Genomic DNA, 15,398 nt, shown 5'->3' with positions numbered 1-15,398 from the left:
AAGGTAACGCCTATTGCGACTCGAGGGACTGAAATCGGGAGTTTAAATTTTAAATTCTTTTAAAGTGTACGTAGGATAAAATTATATGTGATCGGAGATAAATTTTGATATGTCACCATCATCGTTTAAAAAAAAAAAAACATTGCTATAACATACTCATCTTTCATTTCTCATTCTCACCATTTTTAGTTAGGACTTAATAAGATATAGTAGATAAATAATAAAGTAATTAGATTTAAGGTGGAATTAGACGAAAGCTGTAACATAATGGTAATTATTCACTTTTTAAATTAACTTGCACGATAAACTGAGTAGAATTTAAATACCAAAAAAACTAGTCAAAAGACAAAGATAACTGATTTTCTTGATCCCTCACAGTATATATATATATATACACTTGGAATTGTTTTATAATTTAGCTTGGTAAGGATTTATGCAAACAAGTTGAATAAAGAAGATCAATCTGTCATTGCATAACCAATGAGAATAATCAAACCAACTGAAATCTACGACTCAATATGACATGGCAAACAGACCACCTCTAAGCAAATATGTGTGTGCGTGTGTAATTATTTCAGAAATATTCTAACAAAGATTTTACCTTCCCAAGAAATATATTCATTGATCTTTCTTCCTCTTAATCTTAAATACATAACAGAGAAATATAACAAGAGCTAAATGAAGACCATATTTCAATATATATATATGCCAGTAGTTTCTCGTTTTTTCTCTCCTTTTTCTTTTCAAGGTCGCCAAAAAGATGTCAGCAAAGCATTGCTACTTGAGAAACTGAATATCTTAGAGAATTTGAAGAAGCTCTGCTATACCCACCATGCAATGGGACCCAAACCACCATCACAATCAAGTGTACCCTGCATTGGTATACAAGAAAGAAACATTGTTACAGAACTGCCATTTGCAGAAGTAGCATCCCCTCTGATAAATTTTTTTTTTTTTTTTTTTTTTTTTTAATGTGAACAGAAAGCAGTTGCAATTGTTCCTCATCTCAACTTAGCTACGGCCACATATTGATCAAATCATGGAACAAGTTTAAGAAATCTAATAATGGTCAAAATAAAAATATCTTCCAGTAAAATACATGTAACGTTATTATTATAAATAAATAAAACATGTTTTTATTTGGATAGAAAAGATTTCTCTTTCACTACAAGGTTTCTTAGTATATTTTCATTGCTCCTTGTAAAAGTCGTTTAGAAATCAGTGAAGCACTCACGTTCGACATGCCATGTTTCCATACACTTCATTTCGCCCTAGGGTATGGATGTGATAGAGGAACTTTTGGAAATTCAAAACATTAGCTACACACTGACACCTGTACAGTAGACACTTACAATCGACACTCATACCCGATTCCTTGTAACTTATGTACTCCAATTGGACAAATGAAACATGTATGGGTATTTGGTGACACTGCATGCAAAGGCATTAGGAATGAGAAAAGTAGCAATTGAATATTTCAAATCATGGAAATTGGTCACTAAACTTCATAAGATGCTATCTAAAGTGGTGCCTAAGGATTGCGTTATGTCTGCCATGAATACATGAAAACACATTATATACTCTCCAAATATAAAGTTTTTCCAAGAAGAGTAATAATATTCTCAAAATTTTAATAAATATGCTAGAAGGTAAAAATTACCAACCATGGAATCGTTGAAATTTTATTCCACAGAAAGGATATCTATTCTACTAAGTTATAATATTAAGAGGCCCTCTGTTCGAAATTTATCAAATATATTTAGATTAACAAACTTCAGATTTCAGCCTCATGCTGATGTTAAAGGCCCACAAAAAAATAACACTAGCTTTGGGCACATTCCACTGGATAACATCTTAAAAACAGTAACAACATGCAATGGTTGAACCTTCAGTAACAGAAAATTCATGTGCACAACTTTCAATTGTCAACTTACATTAACCACCATGGGGGCAAATGGCTTTGGATCTTTTTCTTGTTCAACTGGTATTGAAGGAAATTTTACACTCTCAACTCGGAACCGAATCTGCAATTGAACAACTTAAGTTAACGCTGATTTGCAGTTTACAAATTTTAATTAACTCAGAAAACTGCAAAGCTTCAAAGCATAACATCAACCTCGTCCAATTCATCTATAGGATAATTGTCATCATTATACTGCCATATCCACCTCACTTGATTCCTAGGAGAGAAATTAAAATCACATACACAAACAGAGGTCATGAAATGTACTGCACCAAAAAAAAAAAATTAATAGATCTGATCAGGCCTGGAAAATTCTACTGTAGTTTAGTAGAAGTTGATGCATAAGGAATCTTACTTCTTTTCTGGATCAGGCTCAAAATGGCTCGGACTTGGCATTAGATGGGCAGGCACATAGATGTCATGAAAAAATCCAAGTGATACTGAAATTACAGATTCAACATCAGCATGCAGGTGCTAATAACAACATATGCATCATAATGAGAAATATAAACATGATAACTATTTATTTCAGCAAGACAATTTATAACTGAGAGAAGCTGAAAGAAATACTCTATAGTAACAAATTTAAGAAAATGATTTAAGTAATAAAGCATCCTTCTTTGAACGGTCCACAGAGAATGAGTTGAACATCCAACATTAATTTTGGGTCATCTTACCCAAAATTAAAGCATTAGTGACTTGGCCCAACCACTCCTCTTCATCCCCCGCCCCAAGGGAAAAAAACGAAAGAAAAAGATGAGTGAAAACATGATAAAATTCATAAAATTTTAATTATCCAGCATTGATTAACAGGAAATCTTAAATTTATTAGGGAATAAAGGAAAAGGCATTTCTACCTCATGCAGTATATGATTTCTTAACCATAAAATCTCGTTTTTATACCATCTCCAATATTCAATGCTGATTTTGCAAACTATCTCCATAAACTCAACATGCCAGATTTAGAAAAAAGATAGTCATCCACTAACATGAAAATCAATTACCTTTATGTGGTTTCATCAGGATTCAAATACTTCTTTTGGCCTAAGAAACTATCGATCAGCCAAAACCAATATGCTACCATAACAGTAGCCACATAGTATATCTCTAAGGTGACCACCTGTTATTCAAATTTACAAAATGAAGGGAAAACCTCAATCAGGTACAGCGTCCCTTATAAATTGGTAGTACATGCATCAACAACTGGACAAGTGCATAGGCCGATTAGGAGGAGCAAATTTTTCCTGATAAAGCCCTAGATTTGGTTACAACTACATGCTTATGATTAAATTCACAGAAAAAAAAAGATTTCTTCCCATACTACCTTTCAATATTTAGATAAAAATAAATAGTTTTAAGTCAAACTATCTCATTTTAACAAATCAAGACCAGCCGTCAGTTGATAAAGAATAGGTATGGCTTTTAGATTAGTTTTCACGCAAGAAAGAAAAGAAGAGGTTTTCTTTTAATTGATATGCATGCAACAGAAAGGAAATTGGCAGCATCCAGCCAGCAACTCAAATAGCCGCATCATAATATGCTAAGATATCAATATATGTTGCATGCATATTTAAAGAAAAAGGTGACATAAGTTCATGAAAAAACTTGAACAAATGGATAATACTAGAAGAATAGATATCTAACGTTGTTCAAGATCAAATAACCAGATAAGAATTTGTAAGTCATACATCGTAAACCATTAGCATCAGATTCTTTAAGTTTTGCAACTATGACCTCTCCCACAATTGGACAAAACATAACCAGCCTGAACTTAACCTGCCAGAACAACATGATATTTAACGATTAGGTGAACACATACTAGCAAGTGTTCAGACATTCCATGAGAATTCAATTAATTAACTCTTTTATACAGCATTTGAAAAAGTACGCTGGAAATCAATATGGAAATATCACCATGATCAAGGATTCACTAGAATGGTTTTTTATAAGAAAAAATCATTATTTGAAACCCTAAACTGTTGGCACTCAATCAAGTGTTTCCGCAAAGAAACTGTCATGTTTTATCAAATGCACTTCAAAAAAGCGCTTCAAACCAAATTTGAAGCACATAACTGCATACTCCTAATTGACATGGTCACATGGCCAGCTGACATATTTCTCGAGCCCAAAAACTATTTTGCAATGTGAATTTCATAAAAAATACAACTGCCACTATAAAAGCATTCTGCTTGTGAGATACCACCTCCAGCACCCCGTAAAGCATAACAAGCTTAAGGGCCCAGTTGGAATGGCTTTTAGAAAGCTGCTTTTGGCTTCTAAGACTTAAAAGCTAATTTTTGCAGAGTTTATAGTACAATATTGAAGAGCTTGAAGCTCGTGGAAAAGCGTTGGGCTGAAGCCAGAGGGGAGTAGCTTCCGCAAGACGCTCTTCCCGGGTGATGCAGGAAGCCTTTTTCACTTTAAAATGAACTTTTATAATTCCATTTTCGTCCCTTACATTCAATAGCAGAAAAACAGAATTCCAATCCTGTCCTGTTTAAAACGATTCAAGCCCTTTCTCTTTCCCGTGATGATCATTGAAGCGAAAGCATGCAGACCAAAATTGTAGACATTTTCTTTGTTTCTTTGTTGTTCAAGTGTTCAAAAGACTCTAAAACCTAAAATCCTATCATCACCTTCAGGTTTGATCTTCCTCTTCCATCTTCTCATACAGTATATATAAAGCTAGGGTTCTTTTCTTGTCCCCAAACTAGTGAGGTCTTGCTTAGCCTTTTATTTAGAATTGATTGAACAAACATGCGATTCTTCCTTTCTATTAGGTGAACCGCTGAAACTCCAGGAGAACTAATAAATAGATGCTACCTTTGAAGGAAGTTTCTCTTAGCACCCTTATGGCTATTATATTCATATGTATATATTATTGTTTCTGTAGAACCTCATCAGTTCAAATTGACTTCAAGGTGTTGATAAAATGGCAAACTGAATTTTTTTTTACTGTTTGCTCATTGGTTTTGCACTTGTTAGTTTTGGACATAAATTGGAAAATTATTTTCAGAGATATACATTGTGTTGTATATTGGAATACGGTGGTCATGGCTAGTTGGTATGTAGCACACACATTGTGTGCATGTGTGCCAATCTTTAACCCTAAACATTGGCTATGACCTAGCTTCCTCCACAGCTTTGTTGTTTCCTGGTTTTTGGGTTATCAAGATTTGGTCCTTAAATTATACGCAAGGAGGCAGCTGGTGTCAATGGTCTATGGCTCAAGAAGACCCATGGTGCAAAGACCAATATGATCATCATTTTCAAGTGATGGTGCATAGACCAACATGATCATCATTTTGAAGTGATGATGCAAGTTTATCATGTTTCTTGATGTGTGGCCATTCTGTAGACTCTAAATTCTTCGCTACCTTTTCAACCTAGGCAAAATATTTTTTAATTGTGTGGGAAACAAATTGTCCTACAGTCTTTCTTGCAAACAACCATTGTGATTTTCTTGTAGCAAAATGCCAAAATCTGTCAATTTGAGGAAATCTGAGAATCATGTCTGATCATTTCAGGAACAAAATGAAGCCTGGTCATATCTCATGAGAAAATTACATGCTTACAGAACAAATGACATACGGCAGTAATATAATTGGAGGTGATAATATTTTAGAACTCACACTATTCTAGCCATTTTAAATGTATGCATCTCCATTTAGAAAATTGACAACCGTAGTTTTCATAAAATTATTTATGTTACATCAAACAATATACATGCTTGTTATACATTATGCTTAGATAAAAAAATTTGTTTTATTGTATTACTGATGAAATGGAATATGTAACTTTTTTTTAAAAAATAATAATTTTTTTTAGTAAAGTTTTTTAAGACCACAGTATAATGTTCTTATTTATGGCATATAATCATAATTTGATTTGGTCGAATGGTTTATTTTTGTGTTTAGAGAAATGGTTGTATAAGAAAATTGTTTAACTACCTTACGGGAAAAATAGTTATTCAACAATAGAAGAGCCTCAACAAAAGTTTTGCCAAACAGGAAAATAAAAAAAATAAAAAAATATGGCTTCTGGCATTAAAAGCTCTTCTAGAATATAGTTTCCAAACACTAAGGCATAAGTTAAATGGAATTAATAGCTTCTACTTCATTTTTCTTCTGCTTAAAAGCATTAGCAAAAGCTATGCCAAAGGAGCTCTAATAATCATTACAAACTTAACTGTACTGGAAACCCTATGTTATGGATTGGGAACCTCTAAACCCCCCTGAACAAACAACACCCCCAAAAAGGGCATGGTGTTGGATTAAAAGTTCTCTCAACATCATCACCATAAAACACAATCTGTATCATACATTGACTAATCAGGTGTTAAAAAGAACAATTTAGCTAGATCTCTTCCAAGCAAAAAGGGCATGGTGTGAACACCTAATTGGCCTTAATTATGAAGAAATAAATTTTGTTAGAGAATATCATTATGGGAGTGATTTAAGCCTTTGATAGAATATTGATTGGGGTGACGGGAGTGATTTTAGGGATCCTACATCAATATATTTTTCATATTTATCACATGTTTGTAATTGCAAATAAAATTAAGAGAGAACATAATAAAAGAGATGTAGCTTTTGGCCTTTGTGTGTCGTGGATGTAGGCCGTAGTAGCCGAACAACGTTATATTTTTGTGTTGTTCATATTCAATTTCAATCTTCAACTTTATTTTTCTTAACAAATTTAATATATACATATATAGAACTTTCTCATTTGTATTCAATACATGGAATCGAAGTACATAAAAAAATTGAAGGACATTCAAAGAAACTAAGAACAGTAAACAAAAAGCCTGTAAACCCATTTCATATATATACATTTCCAACAAACAAGACTCACGCACAATGCTTCAGGGTAAAAACTTAATAGTATAAAAAAAAAATTAAAAAAATATTATTATTTATCAAAATAAAGAATATGAATGTAATAAACACAAGTAACCTATATAAATATTTGAATGAAAAGAAGAAAAAAATTGTATAAACGCACAGAAAGATTAAAAAAATACTCAAACCTATTACAATATTGGCCAAGAAGGAACAAATGAACAACAAATGAACACATGTATAAAGATTCAGAAAGAACAATATGAGACATAAGACAGATTATACGTACTGTATAGGTTGAAGCACCGTCTCCAGGAAAGATAAAACCGCCATCAATGGACTCAATATCATAAACAGAGATACAAAGTCCCAAATCCGCAATAACCTTTATCACCAAAAGTCTCAGTCATTTTAACCAAGTTTGACAGATGTAGAAACAGGACAATATAAAAGTGATGTGTTTAAATTTGAAAATGAGAAAGAAAATACCACAAGACCTTATCCAAGAAGAGATCCTCAAGCACACATTTAATTGCTTGCTCAAGAGGAAGGTTGAGGAGATGTGGGGGTAAACGCAATGTGTGTTCAATTGTACTCAAGCAGAACATCTTGGAGCTAAAATATTCAAATTTATAAAACAACAAATCAATTGAAAACGATGATATCCTACTACAATACAAATGATGTAGGACAAGAGAGCAGCCTTAAATAGCTAAGAACTCAAAGAATTCAGAGTCTGAAAGTTCAAGAACTAGGGCAGAAATTTGGAGTTTGATAGTAGAAATGTAGAAAACCAAAGGAGAAGTGGTTGTTAATTAAAATAAACAGAGCTATGGTTCAAAATATTAGTAGAGAGAAAGGATTGAAAACAACAAAAACCTACTGGAATCACACCAACAGGTCCAGGTATCACACCTAGAGAAGGCCTCACACCCTCACAAATTGTGAATCACTCACAAAGAAATCTCAAAGATACTTTTATTCATTCCTTGACTGCCTCAGCAAGTTTACATCATACCCTTCTTATAGCAACTTATGACCCTCAGATTACCCCATGATTGAGGTAATCAAAAGTTGACTCTATAGCATAATAAAAGTAATCACCCCGTAATTGAGGTAATCAATATTTGACTCTAGCATAATAAAAGTAATTACTATGGACGGATATAATTTGATCGAAATTGATGCAAGCTACCATAATTATGCAATTTGACCAAATCCCCCTAATTATGCAAGACTCCAAGTGGACCCATCGTCTAGCATGTGCCAAATTAAGGTTTGAGCCTTAGAACCCTCCTTGCCACGCCTTTTATATACCTTAAAAGGCTGCTGCCATTGTTCTCTATCAACAAATAGCACCTAAACAAGATGGGAGTTCCAATTCTTTTGGTTTCCCTTTAATTCTTAATTTGATCAGTGGACCAAGCATGAATTAAACCATTTTAGGTCATAGATGTGGAAGCATCTCACCACTCAAGCTGCTAAACTGTTTTCAGGTTTTGAGGACAACAGGACTGGGAGAGAGGAACAAGGACTTATCTACAACTAGAGAATGGATTGTATTACATACGTTTTCAATAGTTAGCAGGTTGTGTTATACCAGTCTCAACCAAAGGCTTAGAACTTCAACTGTTTTACCATTGTCAATTGATATATAAATGCATTGAGACCAACAAAAAGCATGTAAATGTGGCTGTCCAGAATCAGAAAGAGGCAGATCTTTATAAAAGGTCTTATAAAGCTTTTGTCTCTTATTAAATTATAAAGCTCCCTTCTCAAGTCAAATTAAGTCAAGATCAACAAAATTACAAACTACTCTAACAATATTACTCATGGATTGTTTGGTATTCTGGTAATGTGTTATGTTGCACAAAATCTGAAAGCAAGAAAAGAACATGTTTCGTAATGATATGTATAGCAGGTTGTACATTAATAAATTTTGTTTTCTTTTGCTATTTGAATGATTAAAGTATGCACCTATCTTTTGAGTTAACCTCTACCAAAGCTCCTAGGCAAGAGACACACCGTTGCTTTGATCTTAAGGGCCTTGCTCCAAGTAGAGGCAAGGAAAAACTATACTACTTTCAGAAGAATAAAACAATACTTTAATGACAATACACAATATGATGGAACATAAAAGATTTAGATGGCAGATTCATGCATAAACAAATTTATTACCCTTTCTATTCACAAGGTCAAGAAAATGTTTTTTTTTTTTGTACAGCTCCATGGTAGACAACATCAGCAAATTTAATTAAAAAACCAATCATCAAAATTTCGCCTAGTGCTATTGCCAGTGATTGCCATCTAAGAGTCTTAACAAATTCACACACGGAAATATTAGTCATAAATACATTGACGCGAGTAACTAAAGTAACAGTTTTCAGTGCATTCAAATGAAGTCATTCTATTTTCCAAAAATGTGAATGTGCAATGCAGGATATTAATATAGATGCACACTACTCAAGCCTATTTAAAACCGAAAAAAAAAGATTATCATGAGGAAGTGATCGCCACAAGTACTTTATAGTTACATCTCTAACTTAATCTATTAATCTTCAGGGACACCGTGCTTATAAATGCAATATCTTGATCGAGTTTATGAATTCAAGCATGAATACTAAGCTCGTGACTTTCACTCTGTAATTCTAAAAATTATCAATACCCCTCAAAAAGAGATTGAACACACCCACTTAATCAATGTAAAAAAATAAAATAATATTTCTATCGACCATTTCGTCGAACAACTTACATGCACTAGAAATCAACAATCAAGTCATGAGAGAAAGAGAGACATAAAGAGAGAGGAGGAGAGGAATATGCAACTGGAATGAAAAGAGGGTTGAGGGGGAAAAAAAAGTGTGCCTATTAAAGAAGCATAGTTTATTGAAACGGAGTGTTTTTTGAATTGTTCCAATATCGAAGCGGCAAATCAAACCCTAATTCAACTGGTTTTTCAGGATGTAGTAGCATACACTTGTAATTTCTTCTGCTCTGCATTAACTATAGAAACACGACGTGATGAAAAGAGAGAACTTGAGATATAGAAAGAGAGACCAAGAGATAGTTGAACTTACAGAGAGGGTAAGGTGTCCTCTCTCACTCTCTGTAATTCGTCTCTCTAGAACTTGCACAGAGAGAGATGTGTCCGCTTCTAGGCCGTAAACAAATATTTTAGGATTTTGGCGGCTCAACCTAAATACTTCTCCTAAAACATTTCTTTTTTTAATATATTCCTGTTGACATGAAATAGTATTGTATTGTTTTGATTTTTATAAATTATAGTAAATATGGTATTGCTTAATTTTTTTTTTTTTTTTTTTTTTTTTTTTTTTTTGGTATGATATAGTCACTAAAAATATATCCCTTTAGGAAAAAGTTAAAAAATAAAATTTATTAAAGATTTATAAAATATTAAAATATTAATATTTTTAGAGAGCGAAAATGCACCAGTGAAGTATGCGATAGCTAAAATTTGATTACTCTAAAAAGTTAACGTGGCTATGAAAAATTCTGACGTGGCTATCGAAAAATATTGATGTGACAAATTCAGCGAGCCTAATTCTAGAGAGCCCATTGGAGATGCTTTAACAAAAAGAATTGTGCAAGTCGTTTGAAATTGACCAATGGGTAGCCCAAATGATCTCTCTTGGTAGGAGGAGTTGTATTGGTTTCAGAAATCTCGGATTAACTGGCTTAGATTGGGGGATCGCAATACAAAATTCTTTCACGCTTCCACTGCCCGTCGACAAAGCAGAAATCATATCTTTGGGGTTGAAGATTCTAATGGTGGCTGGATCGAGGAGGAGGATCAAATTCAAGATCTCTTTCTCAGCTACTTCCAAGATCTGTTCCATAAGACTACCCCTCAGGGAGTTGATCTTTTTCTCCGGCATATTTCGAATTGGGTTTCTTCAGACATGAATCAAACCTTACTTCAGCAACCGTCAGAAGAAGAAATCCGCAGGGCGGTGTTTGATATGCAACCTTGCAAAGCTCCAGGCCCAGTTGGTATGACTCATTTATTTTACCAACATTATTGGCCTATTCTTAAGTATGAGGTTATCGATGCGGTACGTAGTTTTATGCATTTAGGTCATCTATTATCTAGTATGAATCATACCAACATTGTTCTTATTCCTAAAATTCAATCTCCCACTTCAGTATCTCATTATAGACCTACCTCTTTGTGTAACGTGGCTTACCGCATTGTTGCTAAGGTGATGGCTAATCGCCTTCGTCAGGTTATTCCATTAGTAGTCAATGAGTCCCATAGTGCTTTTGTTCCGGGACGCCACATCACTGACAATACACTTATCACTCATGAAATTCTTCATTATCTTAAAAATAAACGTAAAGGGCAGAAGGCTTTTATGGCCTTGAAACTGGACATGAGTAAAGCCTCTGATAGAATTGAATGACACTTCTTATTGGCAATGATCAAGAAATTGGGTTCATCCGCATTGGATTCAACTTATCCATGTGTGTATATCTACAGTCTCGTATTCGATTATGATTAATGGTAGACCTGTTGGTATGTTTCGTCCTTCGAGGGGGCTCAGGCAAGGGGATCCTTTATCTCCGTATTTATTTATTTTGTGTGCTGAGGCTTTATCCATGTCTTTACAGCTTACTCTGCAGCATCGTGTTATTTCTGGGATCCGTATTTGTCCCCAAGCACCCTCTATTTCACATTTATTTTTTGCAGATGATTCTATTGTTTTCACCCAGGCATCTATGTCTGAGATTGCATTCCTGAAAAAGTTATTGCAGCAGTATGAACAAGCCTCTGGACAACAGATAAATTTTTCTAAATCTTCGATTTTCTTTTCCACAAATATGAGTGCTGAGGATCGTCTTGGCATTAGTCAGTTGTTGGGAATTCAGGAAGAAGGGTTGTGTGCCAAATATCTGGGAATGCCAACTCTGATTGGTCGTTCTAAATGGGATGTATTCCATTATATTACGAAACGTGTGGCTACACGTATGGCCAACTGGAAGTCTTTGCTATTATCTCCTGCGGGTGAGGAAATGTTAATCAAAGTTGTTTTAAATGCCCTACCGACATATGTAATGTCTTGTTTTCAATTACCCTGGAAACTTTGTGAGTCTATGCGAAAGATTATTAGGGGATTCTGGTAGGGATCAGATGGGGAATCTGCAAAAATTAGTTGGGTCAAATGGGATGTCTTATGTAAGGCAAAGGAGGAAGGGGGATTAGGGTTTCGTAATTTTGAGGCGTATAATGTGGCATTAGTGGCTAAGCAGGGGTGGCATTTTTAAGTTACTCAACAAGGGTTGGCTTTCAAGCTTTTTAAAACCAAATACTTTCGCAATTGTTCTTTCTTGGATGCGCCATTGGGGTCTAACCCCTCTTGGGCTTGGAGAAATATTTGGTCTTCACAATCTCTCTTGGGTATTGGAGCCCGGTAGGTGGTGGGTAATGGTCACTCTATTAATATTTGGAAGGACCGATGGGTGTCTGGTATTTCTGGCCTTCTACCTCGCCCATATGTTGAGGGGAATCCCAATATGGTGCATGAACCTTTTAATTCCTCTGGGACTGGTTGGAACGTGGACTTGCTTAATTGTTTATTTCAATCGTCCGTTATGGCTAATATTCTTGCTTGTAGTTTCAGTTTTTGCTCTAAGGAGTATGAGTTAGTTTGGGGTGAGGAGACTTTGGGTAGGTTTTTTATTAGCTCTGCCTATCGTTTAGCTAACCGCATGTTCAGAGCAAGTGATTCTCTTTCTATGCATCGTCATCCAGTCGACTATCCACATTTGAATGGTTAGAACAGTTTATGGAAATGTAACGTCCCTCTTAAAATCTAGCATTTTTTGTGGAAATGTTGTCAGTCTGCTCTTCCAGTGCGTTGTCTTCTCAAACTTTATGGTATGGAGGTGGAGCTTGTGTGCCCTAGGTTACTTAAGACCTATTATCCCCTTTGAGTATTGTTTCCTGGGTTTCCTCTCAGTTTTGGGAATTCAAAGAAGCCTTTACTTCTACGGGTCATTCTCTGGTGCCTACTTCCCAGGGAGGTGCTCCATTTACCACGTTTCTCCTTCCCCTGTCCAATGGTCTCCTCCTCTTATGGATATGGTTAAATGTAATGTGGATGCTTCGTTTTCTTTATCGACCAGAGTTGGTGGTGGAGGGGCAGTCTTCCGAAATTCACAGGGTCAGATTCTGAATGCGGTGGTATTTTCCCCTTTTACTTCGTCTAGTGCTTCTCAAGCTGAAGCTATAACTCTTCGAAAAGCTCTCTTGTGGGCATTGTCTCTGTGTTATGATCGGGTTTGGTTTGAATGTGATTCATTGTTGGTGGTTTAGGCGGTTAATGGCGTGGATGCCGGTCCGGTGGAGATTCATTCTGTTTCTTTCAATGTGCAAGTGCTTTTGGAGCGGTTCTCCTGTTCTCTTCTTAGTCATGTCTGTCGGCATGGCAATGGAATCGCCCATACGCTTGCTCAACTTTCACGGCCTCATATTTCAAGTGATATTGATCTAATTCATATTCTAGCTGATATCTTGGAGCTAGCAGCGAAAGATTGTTAGCTTGGTTTTTCTTGCTGTTTGTTTGCCAAGGCAAAAAAAAAAAAAAGATCTCTCTTGGTAGAGACCAGGTTGAGAACTGTAGTTTGCGTTTTTATTTTAAGCTTTCAGAGATAAAAAATAATAAATAAATTTAATGGAACTTGATTTGGCATATCAAAAATTGGGGATGTCGGTTTGGAGCAGACTTCCCTTTTCTAAATAGTAGTATATGTCACATAAATAAAAATCTTTTTTTAAATTTGAACCGTAAAGAAGGTCAGAATGGACAGGCGGCAGGATAATTGACATCTCAACATGTAATAATTGAAAGTTATGTCTCCATTTTTAATATGGAGAAACTTAGGTCCTCATTGATGAGAATGTATTCCATTCGGACCTTAAATGTGAATTAATAACAAATAGATACATACATTTTAATTACAAAATCATTGTGATGGGAGTATATACTCATAAGTGAGAATGTAAATATTCTTTTTTAATTATTCTTTTGATTTTATAATTAAAAAAAATATGTTCATTTGTTTACTAGTATGAAGTATGAGCAATTAAATATTGTCCTTTTACTATTATTCTTATGTGTTAATACCATTGAGCTTTATAAAAACACTAAAGTTATATTAAAGTAATGCAAAGCGATATTATGAGCCATAAACTTTCCTCTAAATCAGAATATTTTTTCATTGTGTTTTATTATTATTATTATTTAGAATTTGGGTTTTTTTTTTTTTTTTTTTTTTTTTTGGACAAGAAACTTAACTCCCACTCGAATGTGTCTGTGGAACTTGAACTCTATATTATTTTTTTAAGACGCGAAAAAGTAGCATGCGATCAAAGCCATTGGTGGTGTCGGTTGATTTATGTTGACTGCCGCAAGTATCACAAAGATTTCCATTCCCTTTTCTTTAGGATTTTAATGGGTTGATTAAATCACATCTTCAACAATTTAGTAAAAGTCATTCAAACCACCATACTTCTGAATTCACTTTTGCTTCTAGATATATATTATATTTCAATATGGAGCTAGGCTTACAAAAGGAAATTCAGAAGTTCAAAGTGGATTTATTTTTTATAGGCGACTATACAAATATGAGTGAAAAACTCATCAATTAAGAAGCAAGTTGAGAAATACAACAGATGCAACTACAAGGGCTAAACACAATTTTCAACATTCCCTGTTGATGATAGAGAAAGAGTTTGATTGTGGAATTTAGAGGGACAATCCAGACTCCTCATCCTCTTCAAGGGTGGAAGTGTAGGTAAAGTAGAGAGCCCAAATCAAAGCAAACACACCCAAGAGGATCCAAGCAAGCAGGTTGTTGCTCAAACCAAAGGGAAGCCCTGTTCCTTCTGTGCTTAACCTCTCATCCACCAGAGCCATGGCAGGGCTCGACACGGTTGCGGCACAAGCTGCCGCAAACAACGACGCACCCATGCCCAAACTTGAGCTGCTCTCCTCCACACATGGCTGCTGCTTTCCCTCCATGGAACATCTCACTCCTCCCTTCTTCGCCATTGCCGGCAACCCTGTAAACAAATTTCAACCAATTTAACCTAACAAACCCATAAGTTTCTAGGTCTTTTTCTAGTTGAATTTCCAAGAAATACAATAAAAGTAAGCTTATCGTGCACAACACTTACCAAGAACAGGAGAGGATGAAACCACCAATGAACCCTTGTGCACAACACTTGTGAGTGCAATTGATGAGGTTGGACTGCAAGCAGTTATGGTGGCCATACTTGTGATCTAATTGAGAATTGAAATAAATCTGGCACACAATTACCACTGCTAGAAGTTGTAGCCAAGGGATCAGTTTATTGCATACACATTGGGATGTAATATACAAATTAATATCATTGTCATTTCCACTGCACCACAAAGCATATGGATAGATGGAAGAGCTTCTTATCCTCAATAAGCCAATCAATTTCCTCCACGTGTCACATCATCCCTATACTTCCCCAACCCCAAGCCAAAGGGGCAGTTTGGACCTGCCTGAACTAGGTGTCACATTAAACTAGTGGACCCCCTTTCTCA

At 35.1% G+C, this 15,398-nt stretch overlaps 2 protein-coding genes across 4 annotated transcripts; both read right to left on the bottom strand.

The window, feature by feature from the left end:
* Positions 1-542: 542 nt before the first annotated feature.
* LOC132306860 (uncharacterized) lies at positions 543-10,034 on the bottom strand. 3 transcript variants are annotated; one of them, XM_059804428.1, is made up of 8 exons: positions 9,882-10,034; positions 7,302-7,419; positions 7,094-7,189; positions 3,652-3,739; positions 2,319-2,403; positions 2,117-2,180; positions 1,935-2,024; positions 543-872 (listed from the first exon to the last, which is right to left on the bottom strand). In XM_059804428.1, exons 2-8 carry the CDS (start codon positions 7,410-7,412, stop codon positions 822-824), a joined length of 585 nt encoding a protein of 194 aa, XP_059660411.1. In that variant the 5' UTR covers positions 7,413-7,419; positions 9,882-10,034; the 3' UTR covers positions 543-821. The 3 variants fall into 3 exon arrangements, with proteins under 3 accessions (XP_059660411.1, XP_059660412.1, XP_059660413.1); XM_059804429.1 differs by lacking the exon at positions 9,882-10,034 and adding an exon at positions 9,780-9,875; XM_059804430.1 differs by lacking the exon at positions 9,882-10,034 and adding an exon at positions 9,557-9,773.
* A 4,368-nt stretch (positions 10,035-14,402) lies between these two features.
* On the bottom strand, positions 14,403-15,197 carry LOC132306857 (photosystem II reaction center W protein, chloroplastic-like). The gene is made up of 2 exons (XM_059804424.1): positions 15,002-15,197; positions 14,403-14,887 (listed from the first exon to the last, which is right to left on the bottom strand). Exons 1-2 carry the CDS (start codon positions 15,096-15,098, stop codon positions 14,571-14,573), a joined length of 414 nt encoding a protein of 137 aa, XP_059660407.1. The 5' UTR covers positions 15,099-15,197; the 3' UTR covers positions 14,403-14,570.
* Between the last annotated feature and the right edge of the window lie 201 nt (positions 15,198-15,398).

This window comes from Cornus florida, unplaced genomic scaffold, assembly GCF_030987335.1.
Source record: "Cornus florida cultivar Cherokee Brave unplaced genomic scaffold, ASM3098733v1 CherokeeBrave_3.0.0_Hap2_Chr05, whole genome shotgun sequence".
NCBI lineage: Eukaryota > Viridiplantae > Streptophyta > Magnoliopsida > Cornales > Cornaceae > Cornus > Cornus florida.
The sequence above is the reverse complement of the archived record's forward strand: the minus strand, read 5'-3'. Positions and strand labels throughout refer to the sequence as shown.